Source organism: Lithobates pipiens, unplaced genomic scaffold, assembly GCF_037356315.1.
Source record: "Lithobates pipiens isolate NorthernLeopardFrog02 unplaced genomic scaffold, aLitPip1_a1.2 Scaffold_10, whole genome shotgun sequence".
Taxonomy (NCBI): Eukaryota; Metazoa; Chordata; class Amphibia; order Anura; family Ranidae; genus Lithobates; species Lithobates pipiens.
The window spans coordinates 206,071,611-206,088,173 of NW_027507686.1; the positions used below are offsets into that span (position 1 = coordinate 206,071,611).

The 16,563-nt window shown below is 41.7% G+C and overlaps 1 protein-coding gene across 2 annotated transcripts in view; it reads right to left on the minus strand.

Annotated features, from left to right (window-relative positions):
* MPPED2 (metallophosphoesterase domain containing 2) overlaps positions 1 to 16,563 on the minus strand; it is a 323,138-nt gene that overhangs the window by 149,258 nt on the left and 157,317 nt on the right. For both annotated transcript variants that reach the window (XM_077460864.1, XM_077460865.1), the window contains exon 4: positions 8,134 to 8,359. In XM_077460864.1, the coding sequence (XP_077316990.1) occupies positions 8,134 to 8,359 (226 nt within the window). The remainder of the gene's footprint in view (positions 1 to 8,133; positions 8,360 to 16,563) is intronic.

A 16,563-nucleotide genomic window follows, 5' to 3' on the forward strand; every position in this document is an offset into this window, starting at 1 on the left:
TTGAATGACAATTGAGTGGTCATGCTACACTGTAACCATGTGACATTTTTATAATTTTCTTTACACAAATAGAGCTTTCTTTTCAGTATTTTACCGCATTTTATAAGGGGAAACATACCGCTTTGTGAATGGAGCCCATTGACACATATTTACATATCATACCTAACTGCTATAACAAGAAAGTAGAGGTATGATTATGAAAAGTTGTGTGACTTTAGTTGGAACTGAACCAATACTGTCATGAAAATTCTCTAAGACACGGCCCTAAAGATAAGGCACCAAAAGGTACCACAGACTTATGTATGTAGCCAAATGTTTCTAAAGCCCCAAGCACACTATCAGATTTTCTGCTGATTTTTGTCTTCCGATTTACCAAAACCATGTAGTAGAACGGCCTGCCTGATTGCATACAAATTGAAACTCCTAAAGTTTGACCTCATATTTTATGGTTTTGGTAAATCTGAAGGAAAAAAATCAGCAGAAAATCTGATAGTGTGTATGGGGCTTAACACCTACAACAACAAGTTTTCCAGTACAGCTTATGCTTCACCTCTTAGTAAATGGATGGAAATAAAATACTTTGACTTTCTTTGATTTGTGGTGGTGCCAAGTCAAGAAGAGCTAATGCGTTGCTATGGATGGCTTTAGTCCTTCATCATAAAACACTTCTCTGAGAAAAGGGAAAACCTTTAAAAAACCAAACAAACTAAAAAAAATAAACTTTGACATACATCCAAGCGTAGAACTTTAGCTGCCTGTTGCTAGAAAACGTTAATACATTCTAAACATGCAAACATTTCTTGAAGAGACCACAAAGATCAATACGGGAGCTTTGAAGTGAACACATACTGCATCATGAAAGAGCTGATAAAAGCCAACAGCCAACACAAAAACTATTTTGCTCAATAAAATACGACTTAATAACAAACGAAAAAACATTTCTGTGCACACCCACAGAGCTAAAAGGTAGTAACCTTTCATGTAAGATGTTTGTATTCCAATTATGTGATTCAACTGGTACACATGAATATATGGCAGCATTTCACAATGTTTGGAATAAAACATCAATTTATCCCTTTTCTAACCCAAACTATAAAGCATTAACTACACCAAGATTAACCCAATAAGATTATTATTTAAAAAAGAAAATAATCAGCATTGGTAAAAAGTAAGAACATTAGATTGAATATGAATAAATTAGTAGCAAATGAGTATAGCAAAGGAAAAAGTTACACTAAGTACATTAAAATCAATCTAGTGGAAGGCTGCTTTCCCTCTACTACCTCAAGTATCATCAACCCCTTCACAAAGATGAATCATTTTTATTTTACATCATGCTTACAGGACACCATGGGTAGATGGGATACATTGAATTGTCCAAAATCCCATGTGTGTGGGATTTGGGGAGATCTATGCCAGGAGATATTTATAAGGCGTTTAGCCCGGTAGGCAATGTAGTATCCTGCCCTTCACAACCACTCAGTGCAGTCCAAGACACCACTATACCTTTGTGCCAGGTAAGACCTTTTGATGGGGCCCTTCAATTAAATTTTTGGATGCCTTAATGTGGCTTCTAACTTCCAACAAGCCAGTCTGGTTGGTTTTGTTCCTTTTGGGTTGCTTAAGGGAACTCATTTGAATTAGTTACATAAGCACTCCTTCATCCCCTACGAAATACTTACTGTTTCTCATAAAAATACAAGACATGGCTTATTTATAACTTAATAATGTTTGGTATTGCATTTTTATATCTGTATATTTCCTTGTAGTTATTATTGTATGCTTTTGAGGCCCCAGCTTTCCTGCTATTCTGGTATTCTCCAGACAACACTATTTAGGGATGTTTTTTATATATTTCAAGTTGCAGACCTCCAACACACTAAAGCTCCATACACATGATCGGAAATTCTGCCAGAAAAAAGTCAGATGAGAGCTTTTGATTGGAAATTCCAACTGTGTTTATGCTCCATCGGACCTTTGCTGGTGAAATTTCCTCCAGCAAAAGACAGAGCAGGTTCTCTATTTTTCAGAAGGAAAAAGTTCAGATCGGAAATTCAAATCGTCTGTAGCAATTCCAATGCGCAAAATTCCTACGTAAGCTCAGAAATAATTCGATGCATGCTCGGAATTCATTTTCTCGGCTCGTCATAGTGTTGTACGTCACCACGTTCTTAACGGTTGAAACCGTGTATGCAAGCCACGCTTGAGCGGAATTCTGCCAGAAAATCCGATCATGTGTACGCGGGCATCACGGGTAGGATTGCTTTTCTGGCTCTCGTCCCCTCTTGGTTTACATTTTGCTGGACATATAGACTAGCTGTATATATATTCTCTATTACAGGATAATATATGTTTATGCTCCAGCTTTACTTTTGTTTTATTTACTTTCTTTCAGCATTGTTAAGTCCAGGCCTCAGTGGTTGCTGGTTTCTTTCCTTTTTTCTCCCTTTGTCCCCCAACCCCCTGGGGTTGAGGGTTTACAACAACACCTGGTGGATGTTGGGCAGGATGGTGACAATTTTAATCTTGTACGGCAGTTTTATGCTCGCCACTGTCCATTCAATTGTGAGTAATTATTATATAAGAATATGATTGTATAGAGGCTAACATTTGTTATCATATCCAATGCATGACATTGTATTATGGAGATGTGATTCTCTATGCACCCCTTAGGAAGGAGACATGTTTCTCTGAAACGTGTTGGGTGAATGACAGCACATCATTTCATTTATGTCACTCAGGACAGCTGTTTTAGGAGTAATGTTGTAATGCCGTACTTCTGTTTTGAATTTTTTGATTTTGGATTAATAAACATTTAACAATTTTTTTCATACTTATATGTGTGACAATAGTGCCTTATGAGGGAATGCATATTTATCAGTTTGGGGATTCCAATTCATAAACTATGGAGGTGTCCCAAATGAACTTAATACTGGACAGGGGGTAACAGAAATTATTTCCAATGTGTTACATATTTGAATATCCTCTTGATCAGAAAATTTGATTGCTTTTCCTATTAGCTGAGGAAGACTATCCGCCAGATGTCCAGATTTGGTTTTTGGCATGCAGACTGGTAGACCAGCAGAGGTTATCCATGCACTCCCCCCAACATTAGTCTCCTGGATAAAACATCTTAACATGGCACTGTGTAGAGCAGGGTTCTCCAAACAAAGGCAAGTTTACTGTCCTTCAGACTTTAGGGGGCTGGACTTTGGTCAGCAGTAGTAGCATATGCCCCAGCATCTGTAGTCATAGAAAATGTCTCTGGCTTATTGGTCAGCAGGAGTAAATAAATGAAATAGTGTCTGGTCAGTAGAAGGAGGAATGGAGCCCCATAACTGGTATTAGTGGGAGTAGTGCCCTATAGTAAGTGAAAAAAAAGGTGCCTTATCTTTGGTGTTAGTGGGAGGAATAGTGTCTTATACCATGGGAGGAAAAGTTCTCCAAGAGCCAGATAAAAACAAGCAAAGGGTTTACAGCCCACAAGTCATTGTACCTACCCAACTCCAATACAGCTCAAGAGAATGTCTCCTGACACTGCTAACAGAAAACAGGCCTTCTTTTTCTATCTCGTATGGACATGCCAATCAATTACTGCCTTTAAAAACAACATTGCCAATTTGACTGGTGGGTGTACTGTACCTATAAAACATTTTAGCATATATTTATAAAGCAGTGAATCTCACATTCAGCAAACAATCTCTGCAGAAGATTCTGAAAGGTCTACAATTTTTTTCATTTTTTTTTAAAATGACAGTGATTATGTTTGGTAAAAGTCACGTTCACTGCTTTATAAATTTACCCTTTAGTGTTCCAAGATGATTTGGTCCATAGAAACTGAAAAACCTTTCTCAAACTTATTTATCACTAAGCTAGATGCAAACTTGCCAATAATTGCAGAATGAAAACATTAGATCCATGGGCGTCCGCAGAACTTTTTTCAGGGGGGGCAGGTGGGGAGTGATATAAAGGGTGCTTCAAAAACACCCCCCTGCCGCTGTAATTCAGGCGCCCTGCGCCTGAAAATGGTCCGGCTCCTGAATAGGGGGTGGCAGCGGGCCATAGATAGATTCATGCAATGCATGAATCTATCTATAGGTGATAGAGGGATGGCAGGAGAAAGGGGGCGGCGCCCGTGTGCCCTTAATGCATGTGGTGCCATTCTGTTCTGACAATATTTTGATCTTGATGAAAAATGCTATACAGTCTGTATAGCTGTTTTCATCAAGATCAAAATATGCCTACAACAGATGTATTGCAATACAAAAAGGTGTACAGTGCATTCTCTAGGCTATATAAATTATATGGGCATGGACTAGTCTGGTACGCCTGGCCTGAGTAGTAACTTCTAATCCAAAGTGAAGAAGACATGAATTACCTCTGTATTTTAGTGATGATAATAACAACATAATACACTAAAGAGACACATCTTTCCAGCAAATTAGCAATAAATAAATCAAAATGCTCTTCCTCCTGGGAGTCCTGGCTGCTGCTTACTGCTGTTACCTTTGGTTCCTCGGGGGTTCTTATGTTGCCTAGGCACAGGTAGCATATCACTGGGCGGCTCGCACTTGAGAGGGCGGTAGCAGTGTCGGCCTGGATCTACATAGTGGCAGACTGCCAGCATATGACTCGGCGGCTCGCACTTGAGTGGGTGGATCCATCTATAACAACACACCTACACACTACACAGGCAGCCAATCAGTGAGGAGGGGCGTGGAAAAGCCAAGCTGCTGAGGGGAGGACGCAGGACAGTGTCAGAGCAGAGAGCAGCATAGTAGCAGCTGCAGACCTAGAAAAAAAAGTCTGCTGCGGCCGCGATTGCAGCCGCGGCCGACATTTTAACACAACACACAGACACAGTGCAACTTCAAGCCACCTGATGATTCCGGGGGGGGGGGGCAATTTCCCCCCCTGCCCCTTTTTTCAGACACCCATGATTAGATCTACAAATAAAGTTCTACGTTTCATCCAATATATTTTCGTTTCAATATTTTTATTCAAATTTTCACAAAAGAGTATTCAAAGGTGTTTACAATAAGCTCGTACAGTGTAAAATATATATATATTCAATAAATATCGAAACATAAAAAAACATAAAAAAAGAAAACATAAAAAAATACTATCTCTACAATGTACGTTCTTTCAAATAGATATCTCTACTGGTGATATAGTATGTATTATCCATGTCTCCATGGGGTAACCCCTGTTTTCAGTTATTATTATATACGTGACATTATTAAACTGCATTTCAATCTTTCTTTACCATTAACTATTGAACCTCTATCTTTCGCACTCTCGAGTTAAAGGTCAACTTATGGCTTCCAGTAAATTTCAGATGCACTAAGATCTATCTTATTCATTAATAAAAGGGGTCTCGTCTTCATAGAGAGGAGACCACATCCCTCATTTCCTTGAAACCGGATCTCACTAAGCTAATAATTCCCATTCTGGGTGCATTAGGGAGTAGGCCAGAAAACTTTTCTTTATATTCCAGCAGAGAAAAATAAAAAAGAAAGAGAAAGGAGCAAGACTGAAGAAAGAAATAAGGAATGACCCCGCTCACCAAATCCCGCCACCCCGAGTCCTCTCTACACTGGTATAGATCGAGGATCTCCCGTCAGATATCGGACACATGGGACCCAGACCTTCTTAAATATCTGCATTCTATCGTTCAAGATGGCTGTCATATGCTCATTAACCATAATCCAGGAAATGTTGTGCTTGAGCTGTTTAAAAGGTATTCTCTTCACGAATGAACCCTGGTTTTCACTGTACAGGGCAGATGTCAGTGAGCATGTACGGCATTGTGTGGGTGAGCGGTTTGCTGATGTCAACGTTGTGGATCGAGTGGCCCATGGTGGCGGTGGGGTTATGGTACGGGCAGGCATATGCTATGGACAACGAACACATGTGCATTTTTTTTATGGCATTTTGAATGCAAAGAAATACAGTGAAGAGATCCTGAGGCCCATTGTTGTGCCATTCATCCACGGCCATCACCTCATGTTGCAGCATGATAATGCACAGCCCGATGTTGTAAGGATCTGTACGCAATTCCTGGAATTTGAAAACATCCCAGTTCTTGCATGGCCAGCAAACTGACCTGCGCAATAATCAGGGCAACCACAAAAGTGTTGCGTTTATAATTTTGCTCAGTGTGTATATATATATATATAAATATATATATAAATATATATATATATATATATATATATATATATATATATATATATATATACACACACACACACAGTATACATACTATATACATACTACATACAAAATATATGGCCTTTAATATGGAGCTACCCCCATTCTCCTCTGTTGAAGCTATAATGGCCTCAACAAGATTTATTGGACTGTCTGGGAATTTGTGCCTATTTTACCAAAAGAGCATTTGTGAGGTTGGGTCAATTTTATACCCAAGGTATTTACATCCTAAAGTTTTAGGGTTGAGGTCAAGGCTCTGTGTAGGTCACTCCAGTTCCTCCACACCAAACTTATCAAACCATGTGTTTATGGAGGTGGCCTTGTGGACAGAGACACAGTTATGCCAAACTGGAACAGAACAGTTGTCTAAAATGTCTTTGCATGCTGAAGCAGTAACTGTACTACTCACTGGAAACATCAGAACTCAAAAATTTAAAGCAGTGGTCTCGGATCTGGATGCAGTCCTTTGCTAGCCTCTATGCGGGCCTTGGCAAACTATTCCTCTCACTGATATAAGGCTTAAACTGTTTGTTAGATAAAAAAAAAAAGTATTAATCCTACTCCTTTAAAGCATTGTATACAGCACAGTGGCCCCCTGTAACACCTGGCTGATCCTGCCTGGCTATCCCCTCCCCTCTGCTAACTGATCACCATAATCATGGCTGCTGAGCCCCTGACATTGTGATCTGTTTGCGTGCCTCTGTCATCCGCAGCCTGCTACCTTCTGTCCCCCCTCCTCCCCCTTCCCTCTATCTGTGTCACCCAGTGACAATGTCGCTCCATCCCCTTCCTGCTGCAGGAATAACATATATATATACCATATATACTCGAGTATAAGCTGGCCCAAATGTAAGCCGAGGAACCTAATTTTATCACAAAAAACTGGGAAAACGTATTGACTCGAGTATAAGCCTAAGGTGAGAAATGCGCAGCTACTGTAAGGGGAAAAGAGGGTCAACAATGCCCATTTGCAGCCTCACTGTGCTTATTTGCAGGCATAGGTCCCCCAAATTTCAAACTCGGTAGTTAAGGGTTCTCAGATGCCCTCTAGCTGCAGCCAAAAGAATTTGTGGTCTCTGGACCCAGAGGGTCTCGAAATGACATTGCTGCAGATGGACACAGTTGACCGACTTTGGGGCCCTGTATCTCGGGGCCACTTGGTGCTAGGAACCCCAAATTTGGCGTGCAAATCCAGAGGAACTAGCACTACAACATATATAAAGCTAGCACAGAGTAACCCCGAGATACAGGGCCCCAAAGTCAGTTCAGAAAAAGGCAAGCACTTTTCTGCAGCAAAGTGCTAGTTCCACTGGGTTTGCACACCAAATTTGGCATTCCTAGCACCAAGTGGCCCCGAGATACTGGGCCCCAAAGTCGGTTCGGAAAATGTCATTCTTTGTTGCAGAAAAATGATTGACTCGAGTATAAGCCACGGGGGGCATTTTCAGCACAAAAAAAGTGCTGAAAAACTTGTCTTTTACTCGAGTATATACGGTATATATCTACTATCTGTTCTGTCTCCTCTTACAGTGCCCTACTATCTCTGTGTATTATTTAAAAAAATCCTCCTTTACCATACTTCACGGTGGCTCCCGGTGGTCATGTGACTGGCCGTGTCTCCTCCTCATGTCCCACTGATATCCAGTATACAATATACAGTAAAATGTATATATATATATATATATATATATATATATATTTATATTATACATAAACTGTATATATGAATTTATTGCAAATGTGGCCAGAAAACGTTTCAGCAATGCTTACAATACAATATACTTTGTCACTTTAGGAGGACCCTTGAATTAGTTAGCTGTGTGACATACTAAACATACTGATTAACGAAATGTAAATAGTTCTCTCCAATACGGATAAAAAAAAAAGAATAAAAAGTCAAATCATCAAGTATTTACTCACCATGGCGCACCGTATATTCTGAATCCTTTCACAGTGACCTCTGAATCTTGCAAGTAAATACTGTTAGTGATGAGTGATTGCACATTATCAAAGTCTTCAGGTTTCAATTTGGAAACCGAGGGGAAGCGGTAGTAATCCTGTTTAACAAGATCTGCCATGAATTCTTTATCAAAAGTCAGTTCATGATTCCCTGCAATCACTATCTTATATTCGTAGGGCAAGGTTCCTGAAAAAGCAAAAAGAAATCACTTGTCACAAAAGCTATAACTATTTCATTTTACATACATTTAAAGGGAACTTTTTTTTATGGAATATCATCATTTGCAAAATATTATAATTTTTTGTAAGCATATGGATGACAGTCAAAATTCCTAGACATTTTTTGATAAGCTGATAAGCTTTACATGTCCTTAATGGCCCATTACTTTGATGGACAGCCTCATTGGTCAGGAAGTTCTGAAGCCTTACGCGCATAAAAGGGAGAAAGGCCGATGCCAAGGAAGTCGGCTAAAACATTGTTTTATTAATGCAGGTGAACAACAGTCCAAAAAACTCCAACGCATTTCAGCCATCAGGCCTTAAACATGGCAGCCATGATTAAGGTGTTGCTAAACCCACAACAGTAAAGTCAGTCAGTGTATGCAGTAAAGCATGCTTGTTATACTCACTGTGGAACCTAAGGGATTAACCACTACAATACAGGGCACTTTCGCCCCCTTCCTTCCCAACCCAATTTTCAGATTTCATCGCTCTCGCAATTTCAATGACAATTGCGCGGTCATGCTACACTGTACCCAAATTAAATTGTTATCATTTTGTTTGCACAAATAGAGCTTTATTTTGGTGATATTTATTAACGACTCCGATTTTTAGTTTTTGCGATATAAGTGAAAAAAGAGCAGAAATTTGGAAAAAAAAAAGCAATATTTTCTTCTTTCTATTTTAAAAGAAATCCAACAAAATCAAATTTTGTCATAAATTTAAGCCAAAATGTAATCTGCTACATGTCCTTGGTAAAAAAAAAATGGTTAAGTGTATAATAATTGGTTTGTGTGATCACGGACATATGTACGCAAATGATCATGTACAGATGTGTGCAGGTGATCACGGACATATGTGTGCAGATAATCATTGGGACATGTGATTTTGGTGGGACTTATGTGGGGGACATGTGTTTTTATTATTGGGGACATATGTTTTTATTATTTGGGGACATGTGTGTTTTGGGGACATGTGTGTTATGGGGACATTGTGTTTATACTGTGTGGGGACATTGTGTTTTCACTAGACTGGTGATCAGTGAGTAAAAAGCTGTAAAAAACAGCTCATACTCACTGATCATCAGCCGGCTGCAGCGATCTGCTCTCCTCTCCTCAGCGATGTCTTCCGTGTGAGGAGAGGAGGAGCAGATTGCCTAGCGACCGGCTGTTTTTTTACATCACATGAGGGTCGTGATTGGACACGGCTGTCATGTGATCAGGAGGGCCAATCACAGAGCCCTCCTGCAGATCCGAAATGCGCCGTGTCCGGGTGACACGGGCGCATCGGGACCGCGCCGTTGCGCGGGCACACGCGCGCGTGATCCCCCTACTTCTGATGGACGTTAGGAACGTTCCACTCAGAAGTAGAGAGCTCCCACCTGGCCGTATATGTACATTGGCCAGGTGGGAAGTAGTTAATCCTCTGCATTGATCCTGTATGCATAAATCCTCCCCTTCTTGCACTGTCCCCATAACACGTCAGGATAAGACAGAGTTACTGGAGTAAGGCTGCACATGCTCAGTTTGGTGTGTATTGCTGGAGAATTATTATTTTTTTTCTTGGGAGGGTGCATATGATCAGCACAGGGCCAATCAGCACTGTCCAGACAGAGGGTGGGGGGTCCTGCATCCTTATAGGACAGGCAGTGCAGTATGAGAACTCTGCAAACAAGCTTTAACTAGGCACTGATAGAGGCCAGAAGACTGCTATATACTGCTAATGAGAAAAGGTATTTAGCAGTTTAGACCAGATATAGTGAATGCAGGGCCCTGGGTGTATGAACACTTTAAAGAGGAAGTAAACCCTGTTTTACTTTCTCTCTTTCCCCCTACAAAGTAAAAGCATAATGGGCTAGTATGCATCGCACACTAGCCCTTTATATGGCACTTACCTGCAAACGAAGCCCACAATGTCCCGAGGTCCCTGCTGGTGGCCACATCCATCTTCACCCCTCTTCCTTCTGGGGCCATGGACTCTGGCTCTGTGAATAGCTGGAGTCGCTTGACGTCACTCCCTTTAGAAACAGCACGATTGTGCCCTTTCTTCAGTGCGCATGTGCCAATGATGTCGGTGCTAGTGTATATGGTAAATATCTCCTAAACCGTGCAGGTTTAGGAGATATTTCCAGTACCTACATATAAGCCTCATTATAGACTTATCTGTAGGGAAAAGTGGTGTGTAAGGGTTTACAACCACTTTAAAGCCTGATGGCCGAAACACAGTGGATTTTTGACTATTGTTCACTTGCATTAATAAAATGTTTTAGCCGACTTTCATTGCACCAGTCTTTCTCCCTTTTTTACACGGATTGCACATGGAGGTTTGCAGAGACTTCCCAGGCTGAGTGCTGTGTTCTTGAGGCTGACCAGGCATTACACAGGAGGTAGCAGCTCAGGTGCATCTGTTCCAGTTCTGAAGCATTGCCTGTCAGAATGATGCAAGATTCGGCCATGCCAAGAGAGTTTACGGCATCCATGCTCACCCAGCATTCCGTGATCTTCAAAAGGTTTTTAGGGGTTCATTAAGCTTTAGCAGACTAATCTCCCTCTGTGCTTGCATAGTTCTGGGGCCAACATCACTTAGCAGAGTCAATGGCATGTCATCATTCATCCATCCTTTTAGATATCTGTTATGCTGCGTACACGCGATCGAATTGTCCGGCGGACTTAGTGCGCCGGATCACAGTACGCCAATTCGATCGTGTGTGGGCTCCAGCGTACTTTTTTATCGTAAAAGTCCGGCGGACTTAGAAAGTAGTTTTGACTCAAAATATGTCCGCCGGACTTGGCTTTCAGCGGACAATTCCACTCGTCAGTGTGCTAGTCCAGCAGACTAAGAATGACGCATGCTCTGAAGCAAGTACAAGAAGGAAGCTATTGGCTACTGGCTATTGAACTTCTTTTTTTTAGTCCCGTCGTACGTGTTGTATGTCAACGCGCTAGAAATCGCCGGACTTTCGGAGTGTCCGTGTGTGGCCAAGTCCGTTCGTTATAAAGTCCAAGTCCGCCAGACAATTCGATCGTGTGTACGCGGCATAAGAGGCACTTTCTTCTCAATGACCACCAATGTAAGGAGGACCTTCTCCAATGACCACAGTTATACATTTTGTGATAATTCCTGATAAATATTTTATGATTATACTGTAAGGCCCCTTTCACACATGCGGACGATATGTCCGTATTTCATCCATCCTTTGCGGATGAAATACGGGCATACATTCATCCCTATGGGACAGCGGGTGTCTGCGGATGAACATCCGCAGACACCCGATATCATCCGCCTCCGCTATTGTCCGATTCTGCAGACGGAGGAAAATCCTATTTTTCTATCCGTCTGTAGAGCGGATCTGATGAACACGGACAGACGGTCGGTGCTCATCCGATCCTCATAGAGGAGAGTGGAGAGCTGACAGGGCGGTCCCTGTACAGTGTGCGGAGACCGCCCTGTCCGCCGCCGGCTCAGCGGGGACAACGGAGCGATCCCCGCTGAGCGAGCGGATCATCACGGGGCGGATCATTACTGATCCGTCCTGTGTGAAAGGGGCCTAACTAACAATTATTCTTTATTTGTAATTTAGAGAATTTTACTGTTAAAATGAACTACCATGAGTTTCAATTACTCTAGGTATGCTATATTGTTTTCTTTAAAAATGCTAGCCTAGTGCTGTATAGATCTGTACAATTCCTGCCACATCCTGCTATTTAGATACAAAGCAAAAGAATAAACCCATTGGGACTTTGGAGGCAGGTAAAGAGACAATATAAATGTAAAGAGAGGTAAAATCAGCAAACTTTTATTCACAGATAAACAAATAGTGTGATCCAATCACGTTAGGTACGTTTAAAATCAAATTCACAGCATTGCATTATATTGATATTCAACCCCGAGGCTCTTAAGTCTGGATCAACCGGCTGGTCCTGTAGAGTATGTGATCAAGCCTTGGATATTGTTTTCTTTATAATTATTATATGTCTATCAAACCTATGTTGATAACATACCATGAGCTCTAGATATAATTTTTAGCAAGGATTCCTAGAGACCTAAAAATTATTTCAAGGGTTCCTCTGCGGTAAAAAGTTCGAGAAAGGCTGCTTTAGTTGGATGCTGCACTTTAGTGGTTTGTCCCCTTCTTCCGCTAACAGAGTGCAAAAGCGAAACTTCATGATTGTAATTAAACAAGCAACAAAATTCTAAATAATAATCAAAATGACGTACAGAAGTGGCACCTTCTGAACAAAATGGCTGCCAGCCAGTCCAAGTACCATAAAATAAATACATGCTCTGACGTTATTGAACCTATGACAGTGATGTGAAAACACTCCTGGTAGTTTGGAAAGCAGAATACATTATAGGAAATCCCTATTCTCTTTCTCTACAGCAACATGAAATGTCCCCTGTCTCCTGATGTGGAATCGCTGAGGTGTAATACTGACCTATTCCCAGGGTTAATACAGAGCAGAAGGGAATTGGCTCTTGTGTAGAATGTGTGGCGGGCACAGCAAGATGAGTCTTCCACCTTTTGTTAACACTGCGGCATACAACAAAACAGCACAAGCGCAGCGGAAGTTCAGGCGCTGACCTTTCACTCCCTACGCGTCAGGCTTCATTAGTTTTCATGGGGCCTCGCAGCTGAGGCGTTAATGTTAACAGTGTGTTAAGAGACACTGTTGCAGCAATACCAGTAGCAGTTTCCATTATGCATTGTAGATATACACCGTTCAAAACTTGAACTCTAAAAGCCAATGAGGACACTGCGCTACAGGAGTAAATTTTAGGACAAAAATAACTCAGGCAAAGCTAGTGAGAAAATTAGATTTCACATTCTTACCCAAGCCTATGATTTTTTCAAAAACAACTGATATCCTTGACTAAAGCCCATACCCTCCTATTATCACTCCTTCCCAAACCAACATAACCCATAGTCTAGTCTTATGACTAATCTATATTAACTAAACACTGTTACCTTGCCCATTTAGGGCAAGCTCATAATGTCTCTCTAATGCCCTGTACACACGGTCAGAATTTCTGATGGAAAATGTGCAATCGAATCGTGTTGTTGGAAAATCCAATCATATGTGCGGTCCATCTGACTTTTTCCGTAGAAATTTCTGACACACAAAGTTTGAGAGCAGGATCTAAATGTAGACAATTCCGACAGACAAAGTGCCACACATGCTCAGAATAAATTACGAGACCACAGCTAGTGGCTACTGGCCTCTTTATAGTCCCGTCGTACGTGTTTTGTACGTCACCGCGTTTGGAACGATCAGGTTTTCCGACAACTTCGTCCGACCGTGTGTATGCAAGACAAGTCTGGCAAAAAATCCGTCAGAAACAATCTGATTGGTTTGTCCGACCGTGTGTACAGGGCATTAGGCTTGCCCTACTCCCATCCCGAACCCATGATACTCACCTTGTCAGTGTTCCCTCTGCTGCTTCTGCCTCTGCTGCAACCAGTGGCCATACCTGGTGTTTCTGGGTATGGGAGAGCATGTGTCTTCCTTCTACATGGCATGTGTCCTTCTCCTACATGGCAGTGCACAATATACCTGAAAATTGTGAGGCCTGAGCACTGTCGCATGACTTATGCCGCGTACACATGGTCGGACTTTCCGACGTAAAATGTGCGATCAGAGCTAGTTTTCAGAAATTCCGACCGTGTATAGGCTCCATCGGACAGTTTCCATCGAAATTTCCGTCGCACAAAATTTGAGATCTAGATCTCAAATTTTCTGACAACAAAATCTGTCGTCGGAAATTCCGATAATTTGTACACAATTCCAAAACACAAAGTGCCACGCATGCTCGGAATCAAGCAGAAGAGCCACACTGGCTATTGAACTTCAATTTTCTGGGCTTGTCGTACGTCACTGCATTATTGACATTCGGAAATTCTGACAACTTTGTGTGACCGTGTGTATGCAAGACAAGTTTGAGCCAACATCCGTCTGTCAAAATACATGTATTTTGTTGTCGGAATGTCCGATCAATGTCCAATCGTGTGTATGGGGCATAACAAAGTGTTGTCACTGCTTCTCTTAGGGTTCATCACAAGCAGATACTAGAGATTGAAATGATAGGTGAAACTGAGACAGGAGTTGCAAGGGAGCACTGGTATTGAGGACTGAAGGGCAGGCTTTCCAAAGACACTATTCACTTTGCCCTGGAGGGGTAAGGTGACAACCTCTTTCATGCTGTGTTTATGTAGTATCAGATAAGTGGTAAAATCAATGTCCAGGATTCAAACCTCCAACTCAGCAAATCAGTAGCAATGTGCATAGTTGCCAACATCTTCATCCCAGTCCCCAGGACATTGCCACCCCACTTATGACCCATACATATAACATCCTTCTTCTGGAAGGTCCTGCCCAGATCTCTCCTGCTTTCAGGGAGGTCTAACTTAAATCACATCCAATTTCTAGGCAGCCCCATCCTAATTATGAGGAATCTGCCCACTCACATCCATGACCCACACCTTGCACATGCTCAGTAACTCAAATAAAGGTGATCCTGTGATCTTGAGATGCAGCCTGGGACACAGCATCATCAGGACAGAGCACCTAGATGCAGAACTTTGCTGGCACCTCTAGGACAGTTGGCATCTATGACAGTGTTTCCGGCATTGAGGAAATCGGAGATATGACTTTGGAGGGTATTCGGTTGTTGCAAGTCAGAAGCTGGTATTTACTGTCTATCCATAAGCACATAAATGTATCTTAACCAAATTAAAACATATATGTTCTTGATTTATATAAACTCATACACATTTACACAACACATTTACATAAACATATATAAAAAAATTAAAAACATATTATTTAATTTGGTGTAGTGCCACTATATCCACTTTTATAGGCAATGGGAGTTTTCTCCTGCTTATACGTATTTCTTGTTTCTACTTCACAAACAAAGATTTTTTTTTTTTTTTATTGGGGTGGCTGCCATTTTTGTTTATTTTTCTGAAATTGCTGTGGGGACACAATGCATACCTTAAGCTGCCATTGTGCTTTACTGAGATTTTGGTGTGTCCTAGCACCTTAAAGAAGGAAATGTGTTGCCCTCAGACATACCTGCCCTTAATGCATCTTTTTTTTATTCTCCAACATGGAGACTGACATAGCTTAGACTGAGTGTTGTTCTGGTGACAACTGTACAAGTTTGGATTTCCCATATAATGGTGACAATGGTTAGATAAAGGGGGTTAAGCTATGTAGCAGGGACAAAGATGGCTCTATAAAACTTGACAGTGGTCACCAGGGCAAATAACAGGAGTCAATCTACCCAGTGGCGGGACAAGGTCATCTAGAGCCCAGGGCGAACATACCAAACTGCGCCCCCCTCAGATAAATGAGCATTATGTGTCAGCAAAAATCCCCCCCCCCAAAAAAAAACTATTTGGGCACTAATCTGCATGTTTACCCCCTAAGCATAAATTCCCCCTCCTACCAGTAAAAATCTGCCCTCCCCCTGCTGAAATCCCCCTCCCAGTACAAATCTCAGCCCCCTCCATCCCCCAAATTTCCAAGCATAAATGCACCTTTCCTAGCACAAACACATTCTCTCCACCCCTACTCCAAATCACACTCCTAGCACAAATATGCCCCAATCATCCCTACTAGCACAAATTCAACAACCCCCCGATTTCTTTTTAGTCCTAGCACAAATATCACCTCTTTTAGCACGAACTCCCCAAATCGTCCATCCTAGCAAACATCCTCGTCTCCCATTTTTCTCCCAACATAAATCCCCCTGAATCACAACTCCTAGCACACACCCCCAAATGTCCCCTCCTAGAATAATTCTTACACCTTGCTGCCCCCCAAATTTCTCCTCCTAACACAAATCCTATCCCCCCTCAATCTCCTTGTGGTGCCTCGCACCTCACATGATACCACAGTGCCCAGGGCAGCTGCCCCTCCTGCCCATCCCATGTCCCAGCCCTAAATCTACCTATCAAAGAGACAAACAACAATAAATATGAGACCCAGGTTCTAACCCTTTCACACTCTATCCAAAACCCAAAAAAAGCCAAAGGATGATTGAGCCCATCAGTAGCTACCAATAACTGAAATATCACTTGAATGAAATGTCCCATAAAATACAGTGTGACAAGAACAATCCCCCCTTGGCTGCCATTCTAAATGAACTGTAAACTAATAAGTAATAACC